This window comes from Dendropsophus ebraccatus, chromosome 1 (genome assembly GCF_027789765.1).
Source record: "Dendropsophus ebraccatus isolate aDenEbr1 chromosome 1, aDenEbr1.pat, whole genome shotgun sequence".
Classification (NCBI taxonomy): Eukaryota; Metazoa; Chordata; class Amphibia; order Anura; family Hylidae; genus Dendropsophus; species Dendropsophus ebraccatus.
This window is the reverse complement of record NC_091454.1, coordinates 10,506,056-10,520,685: the sequence shown is the minus strand read 5'-3', so window position 1 is coordinate 10,520,685 and position 14,630 is coordinate 10,506,056. Positions and strand designations below refer to the sequence as shown.

The window sequence follows — 14,630 nt, the reverse complement described above, 5'->3', positions numbered from 1 at the left end:
AGGTGATGTAGCAGAGCCAGGAGGGCGATCACATCTATACGGGTGATGTAGCAGAGCCAGGAGGGCTCATCGTACTTACCGGGTTCTTGAACAGGGAGATGAAGTCCGGTTTATGTTTCTTCAGCAGCAGATCCAGAACGTGCACGGCCTCCGGCTGCCTCTTCAGGAGAGCGTTCTCCACCGCCGTCCAGATGTTCTTATATGGTCCCCACAAGCTGGCCCCTGATATACAAGGTATACGTCACTACTGACCCCCATGTGTTACATTCTGTATTATACTGCAGAGCTGCACTCACTATTCTGCTGGTGCGGTCACTGTGTACATACATTACTGATCCTGAGTTACATCCTGTATTATACCCCAGAGCTGCACTCACTATTCTGCTGGTGCGGTCACTGTGTACATACATTACTGATCCTGAGTTACATCCAGAGCTGCACTCACTATTCTGCTGGTGGGGTCACTGTGTACATTACATTACATTACTGATCCTGAGTTACCTCCTGTATTATACTCCAGAGCTGCACTCACTATTCTGCTGGTGGGGTCACTGTGTACATTACATTACATTACTGATCCTGAGTTACATCCTGTATTATACCCCAGAGCTGCCCTCACTATTCTGCTGGTGCGGTCACTGTGTACATTACATTACATTACTGATCCTGAGTTACATCCTGTATTATACCCCAGAGCTGCACTCACTATTCTGCTGGTGGGGTCACTGTGTACATACATTACATTACTGATCCTGAGTTACATCCTGTATTAAACCCCAGAGCTGCACTCACTATTCTGCTGGTGCGGTCACTGTGTACATTACATTACTGATCCTGAGTTACATCCTGTATTATACCCCAGAGCTGCACTCACTATTCTGCTGGTGGGGTCACTGTGTACATACAGGATGTAACTCTGGATCAGTAATATAATGTATTATACTCCAGAGCTGCACTCACTATTCTGCTGGTGGGGTCACTGTGTACATACATTACATTACTGATCCTGAGTTACCTCCTGTATTATACTCCAGAGCTGCACTCACTATTCTGCTGGTGAGGTCACTGTGTACATTACATTACATTACTGATCCTGAGTTACATCCTGTATTATACTCCAGAGCTGCACTCACTATTCTGCTGGTGGGGTCACTGTGTACATACAGGATGTAACTCTGGATCAGTAATATAATGTATTATACTCCAGAGCTGCACTCACTATTCTGCTGGTAAGGTCACTGTGTACATACATTACTGATCCTGTACTGATCCTGAGTTACATCCTGTATTATACCCCAGAGCTGCACTCACTATTCTGCTGGTGGGGTCACTGTGTACATACAGGATGTAACTCTGGATCAGTAATATAATGTATTATACTCCAGAGCTGCACTCACTATTCTGCTGGTGGGGTCACTGTGTACATACATTACATTACTGATCCTGAGTTACCTCCTGTATTATACTCCAGAGCTGCACTCACTATTCTGCTGGTGGGGTCACTGTGTACATACAGGATGTAACTCTGGATCAGTAATATAATGTATTATACTCCAGAGCTGCACTCACTATGCTGCTGGTGGGGTCACTGTGTACATACATTACTGATCCTGAGTTACCTCCTGTATTATACTCCAGAGCTGCACTCACTATTCTGCTGGTGGGGTCACTGTGTACATACATTACTGATCCTGAGTTACATCCTGTATTATTTAATGACTAGGAATATAACCCGGCCATGCTGGGACTTGTAGTGCTCCAGCACATGTTTACTGCCATTCATGTGAGTCTGTCCCCTTGTATCTCCCATGCATTCAGCTCCGCAGCCCCCCGCACTGCTCCTCCCCCCGCACATAACACTTCCATATGATGCAGTAATACAGAACCAGAACTGGGACACATAAAGATTCCATTTTACCTGAATTTACCGCCAACGGCGCTGCCATCTTGGGACCGCACTTCCCAGCCGGAACCCGCCTGCTGCCTTTAGGCTGCCCTCACTAGTGCCTGTGCACACGGCCTCTCATAGACCGACGAATCCCCTCACAAAACCGCACTGCGCCCGCATTATCCGCGCCTCACTGTCCCATAACTATCGTTTTCACATAGATAAATCGGGTTTGATTTCTAATTTAACTTTCTGACAGTAAAGGTTAAACTGAAAGGGCTTCTGGGAGATGTAGTTTGAGTTACAGTCTGTTTCATTATATAAGGAAGTAGAAAAACTACATTTCCCAGAAGCCACCGCTAGAGGACCTTCGCTGTCGATTTGTCTCACTTCAACTAGCTGATAATGTGACAGCAGCGCGTAGGCTTCTGGGAGATGTAGTTTAAAGTCAAACATGACTGTATGAAGCCTAGCAACGCGAAAACTACGTGTCCCGGTAGTCTTTGCTACAGGTCCTAAAAGGTAAAAAAGAACTTTTAGACAAGTGACTTGTCGGTTTGTTTCACAGACTGAGACCGTTGGAATCAATTTCTCAGTTGTCATAAAGCGGATTTTATGATGGTTAAACGTTAGCCGGACCTAGCGCAAGGTTTGTTGGGAGATGTAGTCCATGTTCTTTAGGAGGCGGGTCGGTCGTGCTTTGTGTATCGCTATTATTTCGTGACCTCTATGGTAGTATGGCCGCATGTTTATTATACTGATCCTGAGTGATAGCAGAGCCGGAGGGTGGCTATGAGTAAGTGGCGGTGCTTGCAGTAGGCTAGTGGCTGCGACTACAGTTCCCATCATGCTCCGCGCCGCATGCTTGGCCTCGTTTTTCGTCCCGTTGACTTGGCGCATGCGCATGGCGCTCCCCCCTCCCTGAGCTGCCAGAACAGTATCCCCCCCAATGTAAGATGGTGGCCGTCTGGTGGTGAAGATCCCCAGGACAGGAGCAGCCAGGCCCCGGATATCTGCAGCGCCGGACACGCACGGATCGTCTCCGCCGAGCTCCGACACACACGGCCCGAGAGGAGGAGGAGCCGCCGGTCCGCCCCCAGCGCCCGCCATTACTATCCCAGCAGCAGCACAGGGTGAGCGGCCAGGCCGGCGCAGGAGGCGGTGCGAGGGTAAGAGGAGCAGGGGGGAAGCCTGTCACAGGCCGCGGCCTCATCTCACCGGAGCTCCGGGCCTGGGAGCGGCCTCCACCGGCCTCACCGCCAGCCTCCACCTCCGGGCCTCCGCCCCCCGGCCTCAGCCTCCCTATACACCCAGCCTCCGCCCCCCGGCCTCAGCCTCCCTATACACCCAGCCTCCACCCCCCCCCCCGGCCTCAGCCTTCCTATACACCCAGCCTCCACCCCCCCGGCCTCAGCCTTCCTATACACCCAGCCTCCACCCCCCTGGCCTCAGCCTTCCTATACACCCAGCCTCCACCCCCTTGGCCTCAGCCTCCCTATACACCCAGCCTCCACCCCCCTGGCCTCAGCCTTCCTATACACCCAGCCTCCACCCCCGGCCTCAGCCTCCCTATACACCCAGCCTCCACCCTCAGCCTCCCTATACACCCAGCCTCCACCCCCCTGGCCTCAGCCTTCCTATACACCCAGCCTCCACCCTCAGCCTCCCTATACACCCAGCCTCCACCCCCGGCCTCAGCCTCCCTATACACCCAGCCTCCACCCTCAGCCTCCCTATACACCCAGCCTCCACCCTCAGCCTCCCTATACACCCAGCCTCCACCCCCTGGCCTCAGCCTCCCTATACACCCAGCCTCCACCCTCAGCCTCCCTATACACCCAGCCTCCACCCCCCTGGCCTCAGCCTTCCTATACACCCAGCCTCCACCCTCAGCCTCCCTATACACCCAGCCTCCACCCCCCTGGCCTCAGCCTTCCTATACACCCAGCCTCCACCCTCAGCCTCCCTATACACCCAGCCTCCACCCCCCTGGCCTCAGCCTTCCTATACACCCAGCCTCCACCCTCAGCCTCCCTATACACCCAGCCTCCACCCCCCTGACCTCAGCCTCCCTGTACACTCAGCCTCCCTATACACCCAGCCTCCACCCCCCGGCCTCAGCCTCCCTATACACCCAGCCTCCACCCCCCGGCCTCAGCCTCCCTATACACCCAGCCTCCACCCCCCTGGCCTCAGCCTTCCTATACACCCAGCCTCCACCCCCCTGGCCTCAGCCTTCCTATACACCCAGCCTCCACCCTCAGCCTCCCTATACACCCAGCCTCCACCACCCGGCCTCAGCCTCCCTATACACCCAGCCTCCACCCCCCGGCCTCAGCCTCCCTATACACCCAGCCTCCACCCCCCTGGCCTCAGCCTTCCTATACACCCAGCCTCCACCCTCAGCCTCCCTATACACCCAGCCTCCACCCCCCGGCCTCAGCCTCCCTATACACCCAGCCTCCACCCCCCTGGCCTCAGCCTTCCTATACACCCAGCCTCCGGCCTCAGCCTTCCTATACACCCAGCCTCCACCCCCCTGACCTCAGCCTCCCTGTACACTCAGCCTCCCTATACACCCAGCCTCCACCCCCCGGCCTCAGCCTCCCTATACACCCAGCCTCCACCCCCCCGGCCTCAGCCTCCCTATACACCCAGCCTCCACCCCCCCGGCCTCAGCCTCCCTATACACCCAGCCTCCACCCTCAGCCTCCCTATACACCCAGCCTCCACCCCCGGCCTCAGCTTCCCTATACACCCAGCCTCCACCCTCAGCCTCCCTATACACCCAGCCTCTACCTCCGGGCCTCCACCCCCGGCCTCAGCCTCCATATACACCCAGCCTCCACCCCCCGGCCTCAGCCTCCACCCCCCGGCCTCAGCCTCCCTATACACCCAGCCTCCACCCCCCGGCCTCAGCCTCCCTATACACCCAGCCTCCACCCCCGGCCTCAGCCTCCCTATACACCCAGCCTCCACCCCCCGGCCTCAGCCTCCCTATACACCCAGCCTCCGCCCCCTGGCCTCAGCCTCCCTATACACCCAGCCTCCGCCCCCCGGCCTCAGCCTCCGCCCCCCGGCCTCATCCTCCCTATACACCCAGCCTCCGCCCCCCGGCCTCAGCCTCCCTATACACCCAGCCTCCGCCCCCCGGCCTCAGCCTCCCTATACACCCAGCCTCCGCCCCCCGGCCTCAGCCTCCCTATACACCCAGCCTCCGCCCCCCAGCCTCCCACCACAGCCTCACCTACCCAACCTCCACCCCCGCCGGTCCTCCCGCTGCGGTCTCCTGGCCTCCCCGGCCTCTGCCAGTCCTCGAGCCTAACACCACAGCCTTACTAACTTGGCCTCCTCACCCAGCGGCTGACAGTCCTCCCACCACAGCCTCACCTATCTACTCTTCTCCTGGCCTTTCCCTACAGACCACTCATCTCCCAGTTTAGCCTCTGTTGGGCCTCCTATACCGGCCTCCATAGCCTCTCCCGGCCCTCCTCCATACCTCACATTCCAGCCATTCACCCTAATGTCACCTCTCCAGCCTCCCCTTCCTGTTGGCCCTCTGTGGGTCTCATCTCCAGCCTCGGCCTCCATCATTCCTATAGACGTCACCTCCCAGCCTCCACTTCTCATATACAGCAGCTCCTACATCTTCAGCCTTTATATTTATCACACACAACCTCTACTCGGCCTCCAGGCCCCCTCCCCCGCCACTGTACTCCTGACACACAGCCTCCTATACAGATATCACTAAAACTACTGCTACACACAGCCTCCCTCCTGGTAGGCTGCCAGCCTCTCTTTCTCTATCTATCTATATGCGGCCTCCCTTCTTCCTCTGCAGACAGCCTCCTTTTCCTCCAGCCTCACTTTGTAGCATAGACAATCCTCCCCTCAGACCTGGTGCCTCGATTAGACGGCCTCCTATATATACTCCCAGCCTCCATCACTCCTTCATAGCCTCCTCCTAATCACATTCTCATACATGGCCTTCGTCCTTCTTCATCCCCAGCCTCCCTCATCCCTGCAGCCTCTATTCTTACCACACTCAGGCAGAGGCCGGGCGGTGAGAACGTTCTGGAGTTGTCGTCTTATCATAGAGTCCTGTGACTACTTACCGTAACCTGATGGGAGTCATTGTCCGGCCTCTGCCTCCAGACAACCAGTGGAGGCTGTGTGTGTGTGGCCTCCCTCCTGTGTAGATTGTCGGTGCTTGGTCTCCCATCCTGCTGGGAGTTGTAGTCGTACAATCGTGGACCTCGCCGATCCTCTACAGGTCACCTCCGGCTCCTCTCCATTGGTGTGAATGGATTTCTGCTGCAATACCGGACGCTGCCTGAGTGGCGCTGTTTTCTGTTTAGTATGGGGGGGGGGGGTCCCCCAGTGATGACGCTATAAACTATATGTGGTCTGGGCTACTGCTCCCTGGTATCAGCCATCGCCGTGTTCTTCATTGGAATGAGGTTACCCCCCCCCTCCATAGTGATGAGCTGCGGGGTGTGCCGCCCCTTTAACACTTCCTCTTCCGGACGTCCCGCCCCACTCCCACTCCTCCCTGCAGCGGCTATCTTTGGGGGGGTACATGGTGATGTTGCAGACCTCCTCAGTGATCAGCCGGGGGCGCTGCTGCGCCTGGTGCGTCTGCAGGGGGGTGGGAAAGCTGAGTGGCAGACAGCAGGGATGGACACTGGCACAGTCATGCAGGACTGTGGGAAAGCTAGATGGCAGAGAGCAGGAATAGACACCGACATAGTGATGTAGTAATGCAGGGTGCTGGGAAAGCTGGGTGGCAGAGAGCAGGGATAGACACCGGCATACTGATGTAGTGATGCAGGACTGTGGGAAAGCTGGATGCCAGAAAGCATGGACAGACACCAGCATAGTGATGCAGGGTGCTGGGAAAGCTGGGTGGCAAGCCATATGGCTGGAGTCCTCAATGATAACTCTGCATAGTGATGATGCAGGATCCTGGGAAAGTCTGTTGACAATATAGCTGTCGCTGTGAATGGTAAATCTGCATAGTGGTGCAGTGATGTAGGATCCTGGGAAAGCTGGGTGATGGGTTACAGCTATAGCTAAATGGGAAATGCATAGTAGTGTAATACAGGACCCTGGGAAAGTTGGGTGTTGACCTAAATGGGCAGTCTGCATAGTTGTGGTGTTAGGCAGGACCCTGGGAAAGTTAAATCTGCATTGTAGTGTAATAATACAGGATCCCGGGAAAGGTGGCGGCAATAAGCTAAATGGTAAATGCATAGTAATGCTATGATGCAGGACCCTGGGAAAGCTGGGTGATAGGTGGCGGCTAAATGGTAAATGCATAGTAATGCTATGATGCAGGACCCTGGGAAAGCTGGGTGATAGGTGGCAGCTATAAGCTAAATGGTAAATGCATAGTAATGCTATGATGCAGGACCCTGGGAAAGCTGGGTGATAGGTGGCGGCTATAAGCTAAATGGTAAATGCATAGTAATGCTATGATGCAGGATCCTGGGAAAGCTTGGTGGTAGATGACACTGCTATAGACTGGCAAATCTGCTTAGGGATGTAGTGATGCAGGACCCTGAGAAAGCTGGGTGATGACCTAAATGGCTTCAGTGGGCAGTCTGCATATGTGTGGTGTTATTCAGGATCCTGGAAAAGTTGTATGGTAAATTTGCATGGTGATATAAGGGGGGGGGCAGACCCTGGAATGATAGCTCTGCACAGTGTTGATGCAGGATCCTGGTAAAGTTTGGTGACAAGTAATATGTCTGTGAATGGGAAACTGCATAGAGGTTTAATAGAGGATCCTGGGAAAGCTGGGTGATAAGTGACGCGGCTATAAGCTAAATAGCAAATCTGCATAGTAATACAGGATCCTGGGTGATAGGTGACACGGCTGTCAGCTGGATGGCAAAGCTGCTTAGTATAGTAATGCAGAGTCCTGGGAAAGCTGGGTGATAGGTGACAGCTATAGCTGAATGCATATTAATGTAGTGATGCAGCACCCTGGGAAAGCTGGGTGATAGGTGACGGCTATAGTGATGCAGGAGCCTGGGCAAGCTGGGTGATAGGTGACTGCTATAGTGATGCAGGACCCTGGGAAAGCTGGGTAATAGGTGACATGGCTATAGCTAAATGGTGAATGCATAGTAATGGAGTGATGCAGGACCCTGGGAAAGCTGAGTGATAAGTAAAATAGTTACATGACTTTTTTTTTTTAGACTCCAGCCAGAGAAATCTGCCTATAGAGCAATAGAGGGAAAGCTGGGTGATTACCTAAATGGCGTAAGTGGGCAATCGATAGGTGTGGCGTTATGCAGGACCCTAGGAAAGCTAGGTGGCAAATCTGTCGAGTGATATGGCGGGGGGGCTGGAATCTGGATGACAAGCGACAGGGCCAAACCCCTGACTGGTGAATCTGTGTAGTGATGTAATAAGGGTGCAGGATCCTAGGAAAGCTTGGTGACAAGTAATATGACTGTACCTGTGAATGGAAAATCTGCCTAGAGGTGTAATACAGGACCCTGTAATACAGGACCCTGGGAAAGCTGGGTGATAGATGACACTGCTATACGCTGATAGGTAAATGCATAATAGTGCAATGCAGCACCCTGGGAAGGCTGGGTGATAGGTGACGGCTATAGTGATGCAGGACCCTGGAAAAGCTGGGTGATAGGTGATGGCTGCAAGACCCTGGGAAGGCTGGGTGATAGGTGACGGCTATAGTGATGCAGGACCCTGGGAAAGTTGGGTGCTAGGTTACAGCTATAGTGATGCAGGACCCTGGGAAAGTTGGGTGCTAGGTTACAGCTATAGTGATGAAGGACCCTGGGAAAGCTGGGTGATAGGTGATGGCTATAGTGATGCAGTACCCTGGGAAAGCTGGGTGATAGGTGACGGCTATAGTAATGCAGGACCCTGGGAAAGCTGGGTGATAGGTTATAACTTCAATGATGCAGGACCCTGGGAAAGCTGGGTGATAGGTGACGGCTATAGTGATGAAGGACCCTGGGAAAGCTGGGTGATAGGTGATGGCTATAGTGATGCAGTACCCTGGGAAAGCTGGGTGATAGGTGACGGCTATAGTGATGAAGGACCCTGGGAAAGCTGGGTGATAGGTGATGGCTATAGTGATGCAGTACCCTGGGAAAGCTGGGTGATAGGTGACGGCTATAGTGATGCAGGACCCTGAGAAAGCTGGGTGATAGGTGACGGCTATAGTGATGCAGGACCCTGGGAAAGCTGGGTGATAGGTGACGACTATAGTGATGAAGGACCCTGGGAAAGCTGGGTGATAGGTGATGGCTATAGTGATGCAGTACCCTGAGAAAGCTGGGTGATGGCTATAGTGATGCAGGACCCTGGGAAAGCTGGGTGATAGGTGACGGCTATACTGATGAAGGACCCTGGGAAAGCTGGGTGATAGGTGACGGCTATAGTGATGCAGGACCCTGGGAAAGCTGGGTAATTAGTTTTTCTAAGACTCCAGAAGGGGAATTCTGCCTAGTTAGTTAATCTGGAGCAATGCGGGAATCACCCAGGAAAGCTGGGTGAGCGGCAACATGGCTCCTATTACCGGGGGTCCGTCCCCTGAATCATCGCCTAGTGAGGCAGGATCCTGGGAAAGCTGGGTTACGTGTAATACTCTGCACAGCAGATGATTGCACCGGATCTGCTCCATCCTCTTCTATTAGTCAGTCCTGGAGAATTAGTCACCATACTGCAGCAGCCGAGGATGACGCTACACTGTATATACAGCTATATACCCTTGTGTAAGAGAGTACACCACTGAGCAGGGCAGAACTACAACTCTGCTTTTGCTGTCCAGGCATGCTGGGAGTTGTAGTTTTGCAGCAGCTGGTGCTAAGCTTCAATAGTGAACAGCAATATATATATATATATATACACACACACACACCCGGTGAGAAGTCCCGTCCGCTTCCTGGTGAACCCCGCACAGACCTTTGCCTTCTTGGCCCCTGGATAATAGATAACAAGCACCTGCGGATTACAGGAAGACACCGGCTTGTCTCCTCATGGTCACAGACCTGTAAGCGTCAGGGCATGGAGAGGAGGGGGCTGAGAAGTCTCTCGCACTCTCATAGTGGCTGTCACTGGGATCAGTGAGGATACACGGCATCAGCAAGGTCTCCCGCTGAGGGTTGTAATTTTGCAGCAGGTGGGAAATGACTGCCCTGCCTCAGGTCTGTTATATATGACTAGCTGCTGTTATACCGCTACTGTATCGGCTGCGGCTCCCAGGAGGCTGTGAGGGTCAGGACGGCGCCATCTCCAGACATGGAGGACTTTCTATAGGTGTCAGCTAAAGCAGAGCTATGGTGATAGGGGTTGGCTATGATGGACAATCAGACCCCCACCCCTTTGTTTCTTGAGAGATAAGCCGCAGTCAGAGCTGACCCCACTCCGTAGAGGGCACAGGAAGGGGAACCGGCAGCTTTATAGGAGAAGTCCGACCTTGGCTGAAATCTAACATATTTGCTGCTGCTCTGAACAGTTTCTGACATGGACAGAGGTGGCAGCAGAGAGCACTGTGTCAGACTGGAGAGATCACACCACTTCCTGCAGGACATACAGCAGCTGATAAGTACTGGAAGACTGGAGATGTTTGAAAAGAAGTAAATTACAAATCTATATAACTTTAGTTGATTTGAAATAGATTTTGGCCGGAGTGCCCCTTTAAGGTGTCCTTGTGAAAGGTTTCGACCAGTTAGGATTCAGACCGCCACGGATTTAGTCAGGAGCCGCACTCGGCTTATGCTGCCTTTACACAAAGCGATACATCGTTTAACGATTTTGAAGCAACGCTTTGGTTTTTTATAACTATTAGCATTTAGACGAATAAATCGTTAGAAAATTCGTAAGAAAAATCGTTGTTGCCATCGTTTTTAAGATCGCTCAAGCCCGTCTTTCACATAGGGTGAATCGGTGACAGACTGCTTACACGAAGCGATCGGCGAATTTTTAGCGAACCACTATTCGAGAACATGTTGAAAGATCAAAGCTTGGTCGTTCGCTGCGTTTACACGGAACAATTATCGCTCAAATGCCATCGTTATTGCGAAAATTCGAGCGATAATCATTCCGTGTAAACGCAGCATAAGGGTCCTGTTACAGGGGGAGATGGTCGACCTGAATGGCTGATGTCTCCTCGTTCATTGGTCTGGCTGTTTTCTGATCGGCCGTGCGTCGCCGACTGGCAGCATGAACCATCCGGCCGCCATTTCTTTTATGTGCCCCAGGAGATCACGGCCGGGCCGTCTCACAGGCTCTATGGAAGCTGTTTCAATGATGCCTCAGGGCCGTATTACACGGGGCGATTATCGTTCTAAAAATCGTTAGATCGTTCGGATTTAAACAATAATCGTTCCGTGTAATAGCAGACAACGATTAAACGTCTCGTCGGTCGTTTGATAGAATTCTGACCTATTTTTATCGTTTGATCGTCCGCACATCGTTCGGTGTAATAAGTCATAGCTGAAACGTACGCAATAGCGACTGCAAAACGACCGCAAGAACGCTCATCGTTCCGTATAATTGTTAGTCGTCAAAAAAATCGCTTGGTGTAATAGTAGCCTTAGAGTGAAGCGCTAAGGCCGGGTTCACACTACGTTTTTGCAATCTGTTTTTTTTTTTTTTTTTTTTTTTTTGGGGAAAAAAATGAATGCGTGTGTGTGCGTTCGTTTTTCCATTGAATTCCATTATAAAAAAGGGATCAAAACGGATCAGTTTTTTTTTTTTTTTTTTTTTTAAACAGACACAGAAGTAAGGTCGACTACGTTTTTGTGCACGTTAAGAAAAAGTATCAGTGTTGATTTTTTTTTTTTTTTTTATGGAATCCAATGGAAAAACAGATCAAACACATGCATCCATTTTATCCATCCGTTCATCCGTTTTTTGCAAAAACGTAGTGTGAACGCAGCCTAAGCGGATCACTTTCCTAACACTATTTAATTGGGCAAACTTTAAAGGGCTAGTTCACGGGGAAAAAAAATAATTCTTTCAAATCAACTGTTAATTCTTTCAAATCAACCGTATATTTGTAATTTACTTCTAATAAGAAAAAAAAAATTTTTCCCGGTCTTACAGTACTCATCAGCTGCTGTATGTCCTGCAGGAAGTGGTGTATTCTCTCCAGTCACTACTTTTCTCCTGCTCCGGACAGGATGCTTGTTCAGAGCAGGAGAGGTTTTCTATGGGGATTTGTTGCTGACACGGACAGAGGTGGCAGCAGAGAGCACTGTGTCAGACTGGAGAGAATCCACCACTTCCTGCAGGACATGTAGCAGCTGATAAGTACTGGAAGACTGTAATTTTTTTTTTTTTTTTTAATGGAATTAAATTACAAATCTATAGAACTTTGTGAAACCAGTTAATTTGAAATAAAAAATTAAATATGGGTGAGCACCCCCTTTAAATGAAGCTGTGACTGTAAGGTGGCGGACCTGTAACGTTCTGCGGGGAGGGACACTGATAGTATTGATCCTGCTGTATCTGAGATCAGTCTTACAACCTGCGGCTCTTCAGCTGCTGCAAAACTACAACTCCCAGCATGCCCTGACAGCCGGAGGCTGTCAGGGCATGCTGGGAGTTGTAGTTTTGCAGCAGCCAGAGCACCACAGGTTGGACTAGACGACATGAATCGCACATGGCGGCCACTCTCTATTGCCCGGCAGTGGTCGGGATCTGCGATTCCTCTCCTTGTTATCGGCCCCGGGTGTCGCTCGCTCTCAAGGAAGCTGTAAAGTGTTCCATTCATTCGCTCCGGATTTGCTTCGCCAGCAGAGCGACGGTATTAACTGCACGCTCAGGGGAAATACACGGACTAAAAATATCCCGGTGCCCGCTGCATGAGACCACAGCCCCCCCCCCCCCCCCATCAAAACACCGCGCTTCATGGGGGAGATTTATCAACCATGGTGTAAAGTGAGACTGGCTCTGTTGCCCCTAGCAACCAATCAGATTCCACCTTTCATTTTCCAAAGAGTCTGTGAGGAATGAAAGGTGGAATCTGATTGGTTGCTAGGGGCAACAGAGCCAGTCTCACTTTACACCATGGTTGATAAATCTCCCCCCATGCGTGTAGCCGACACATCCCCGGCGTCCTGTCACCCATACATCATGGTAACCACTACAATCTGCCTAGTCATGTAATGATGTCATAGGACGCTGTAATCAGACGTTAAAGGGATTGTATACCACATTTTATTTTGTTCCAAATCAACTGGTGCCAGAGATTTGTAATAAACTTTTATTAAAAAAAAAAAATCTAATCTTTCAGTACTTATCAGCTGCTGTATGTCCTGCAGAAGTGGTGATTTTTTTTTTCCAGTCTGCAGAGGAGGAGAGGGTTTTCTAGGGGGATTTGCTGACATGGACAGAGGTGGCAGCAGAGAGCACTGTGTCAGACTAGTAAGAATACACCACTTCCTGCAGGGCATACAGCAGCTGATAAGTACTGGGAGACTGGAGATTTTTTTTAATAGAAGTAAATTATGCTGCGTTTCCACGAAACGATAATTGGCCCGATCGTACGATTAACAATGTCAGAGTACCGATTTTTTTTTTTCACAACGGTTAGCGTTTAGACGGTACGATATATCTTACGGAAATTCGCTCTGCGATCGCTTAAGCCTATCTCACATTGGTTAAATGGGCGAACGACGGTTTACACGGAACGATCGGCGAAATTTTTTTAAGAACGGCGATTTTGGAACATGTTGTAAGATCAAAATGAACGATTTCTCGTTCGTCGTTTGATCGTTCGCAGCGTTTACACGTACGATTATCATTCCAATTTGCACGATAATCGTATCGTATAAACGCAGCATTAGAAATCTATATAACTTTCTTAAACCAGTTGATTAAAAAAAAAAATCTATCTCTGGAGTTCCCCTTAAAGATACGTACTTCTGCAGGACATACAGCAGCTGATAAGTACTGGAAGACACCGGCCTGTCTCTGTGCACTGGGGACTGAGCTCCCACAATGCACTGCTCTATAGTTACAGGGCTTGGCACGGAGGTTACGTGGCTCCTGACTACACCCCCCAGGGAGGTGAGAGCTGTAATGCTGTGGTGGTCACGGTAGTACATTACGGTTTACAACATAGGATGACGTCAGGAGCATTGATTTCATTGTTGCTGCTTATCCTTTTGTCCCGTTAAAGAAGCACTTCAGCATTTCTTTATTTTTTGCCCATCTAATACGTACTCGGTATCCCTGTCCCTGCAGTGTCATCTGTTTCATCCCAGCTCTGCTGGATCCATATATTTAAAGGGATTGTTTGGAAAAATATTTTTTCTTTCTAATCAACCGGTGTCAGAAAGTTATATAGATTTGTAATTTACTTCTATTAAAAAAATCTCCAGTCTTCCAGTACTTATCAGCTGCTGTATGTCCTGCAGGAAGTGTTGTATTCTTTCCAGTCTGACACAGTGCTCTCTGCTGCCAACTCTGTCCATGTCAGGAACTGTCCAGAGCAGCAGCAAATTCCTATAGAAAACCTCTCCTGCTCTGAACAGTTCCTGACATGGACACAGGTGGCAGCAGAGAGCGCTGTGTCAGGAGTGGAAAGAATACACCACTTCCTGCAGGACATATAGCAGCTGATAAGTACTGGAAGACTGAAGATTTTTTAATAGAAGCAAATTATATGTATGTATAACTTTCTGACACCAGTTAATTAGACAAAAATTATTATTTTTTTGCTTCCTGTATTGGGTCACGTGACCTATGATCA

The 14,630-nt window shown here is 50.9% G+C and overlaps 3 protein-coding genes across 11 annotated transcripts in view; 2 read left to right on the top strand and 1 right to left on the bottom strand.

The window, feature by feature from the left end:
- Positions 1–2,753, bottom strand: part of NUP205 (nucleoporin 205) — a 35,307-nt gene extending 32,554 nt beyond the window's left edge. Inside the window, exons 1-2 of the mRNA XM_069966831.1 lie at positions 1,919–2,753; positions 80–222 (exon numbers count right to left, since the gene is read on the bottom strand). Of these exons, the coding sequence (XP_069822932.1) occupies positions 80–222; positions 1,919–1,946 (171 nt within the window). The 5' untranslated portion in view covers positions 1,947–2,753. The remainder of the gene's footprint in view (positions 1–79; positions 223–1,918) is intronic.
- The window catches only part of MTPN (myotrophin), a 230,721-nt gene that overhangs the window by 186,671 nt on the left and 29,420 nt on the right, over positions 1–14,630 (top strand). The gene's annotated exons all lie outside the window — the stretch shown is intronic.
- CNOT4 (CCR4-NOT transcription complex subunit 4) overlaps positions 2,772–14,630 on the top strand; it is a 51,726-nt gene continuing 39,867 nt past the window's right edge. For 2 of the 9 annotated variants that reach the window (XM_069966864.1, XM_069966845.1), the window contains exon 1: positions 2,772–3,057. The gene's annotated coding sequence lies outside the window, so the exon portion shown is untranslated. The remainder of the gene's footprint in view (positions 3,058–14,630) is intronic. The other 7 variants (XM_069966873.1, XM_069966882.1, XM_069966904.1 and 4 more) reach the window with 4 other exon arrangements.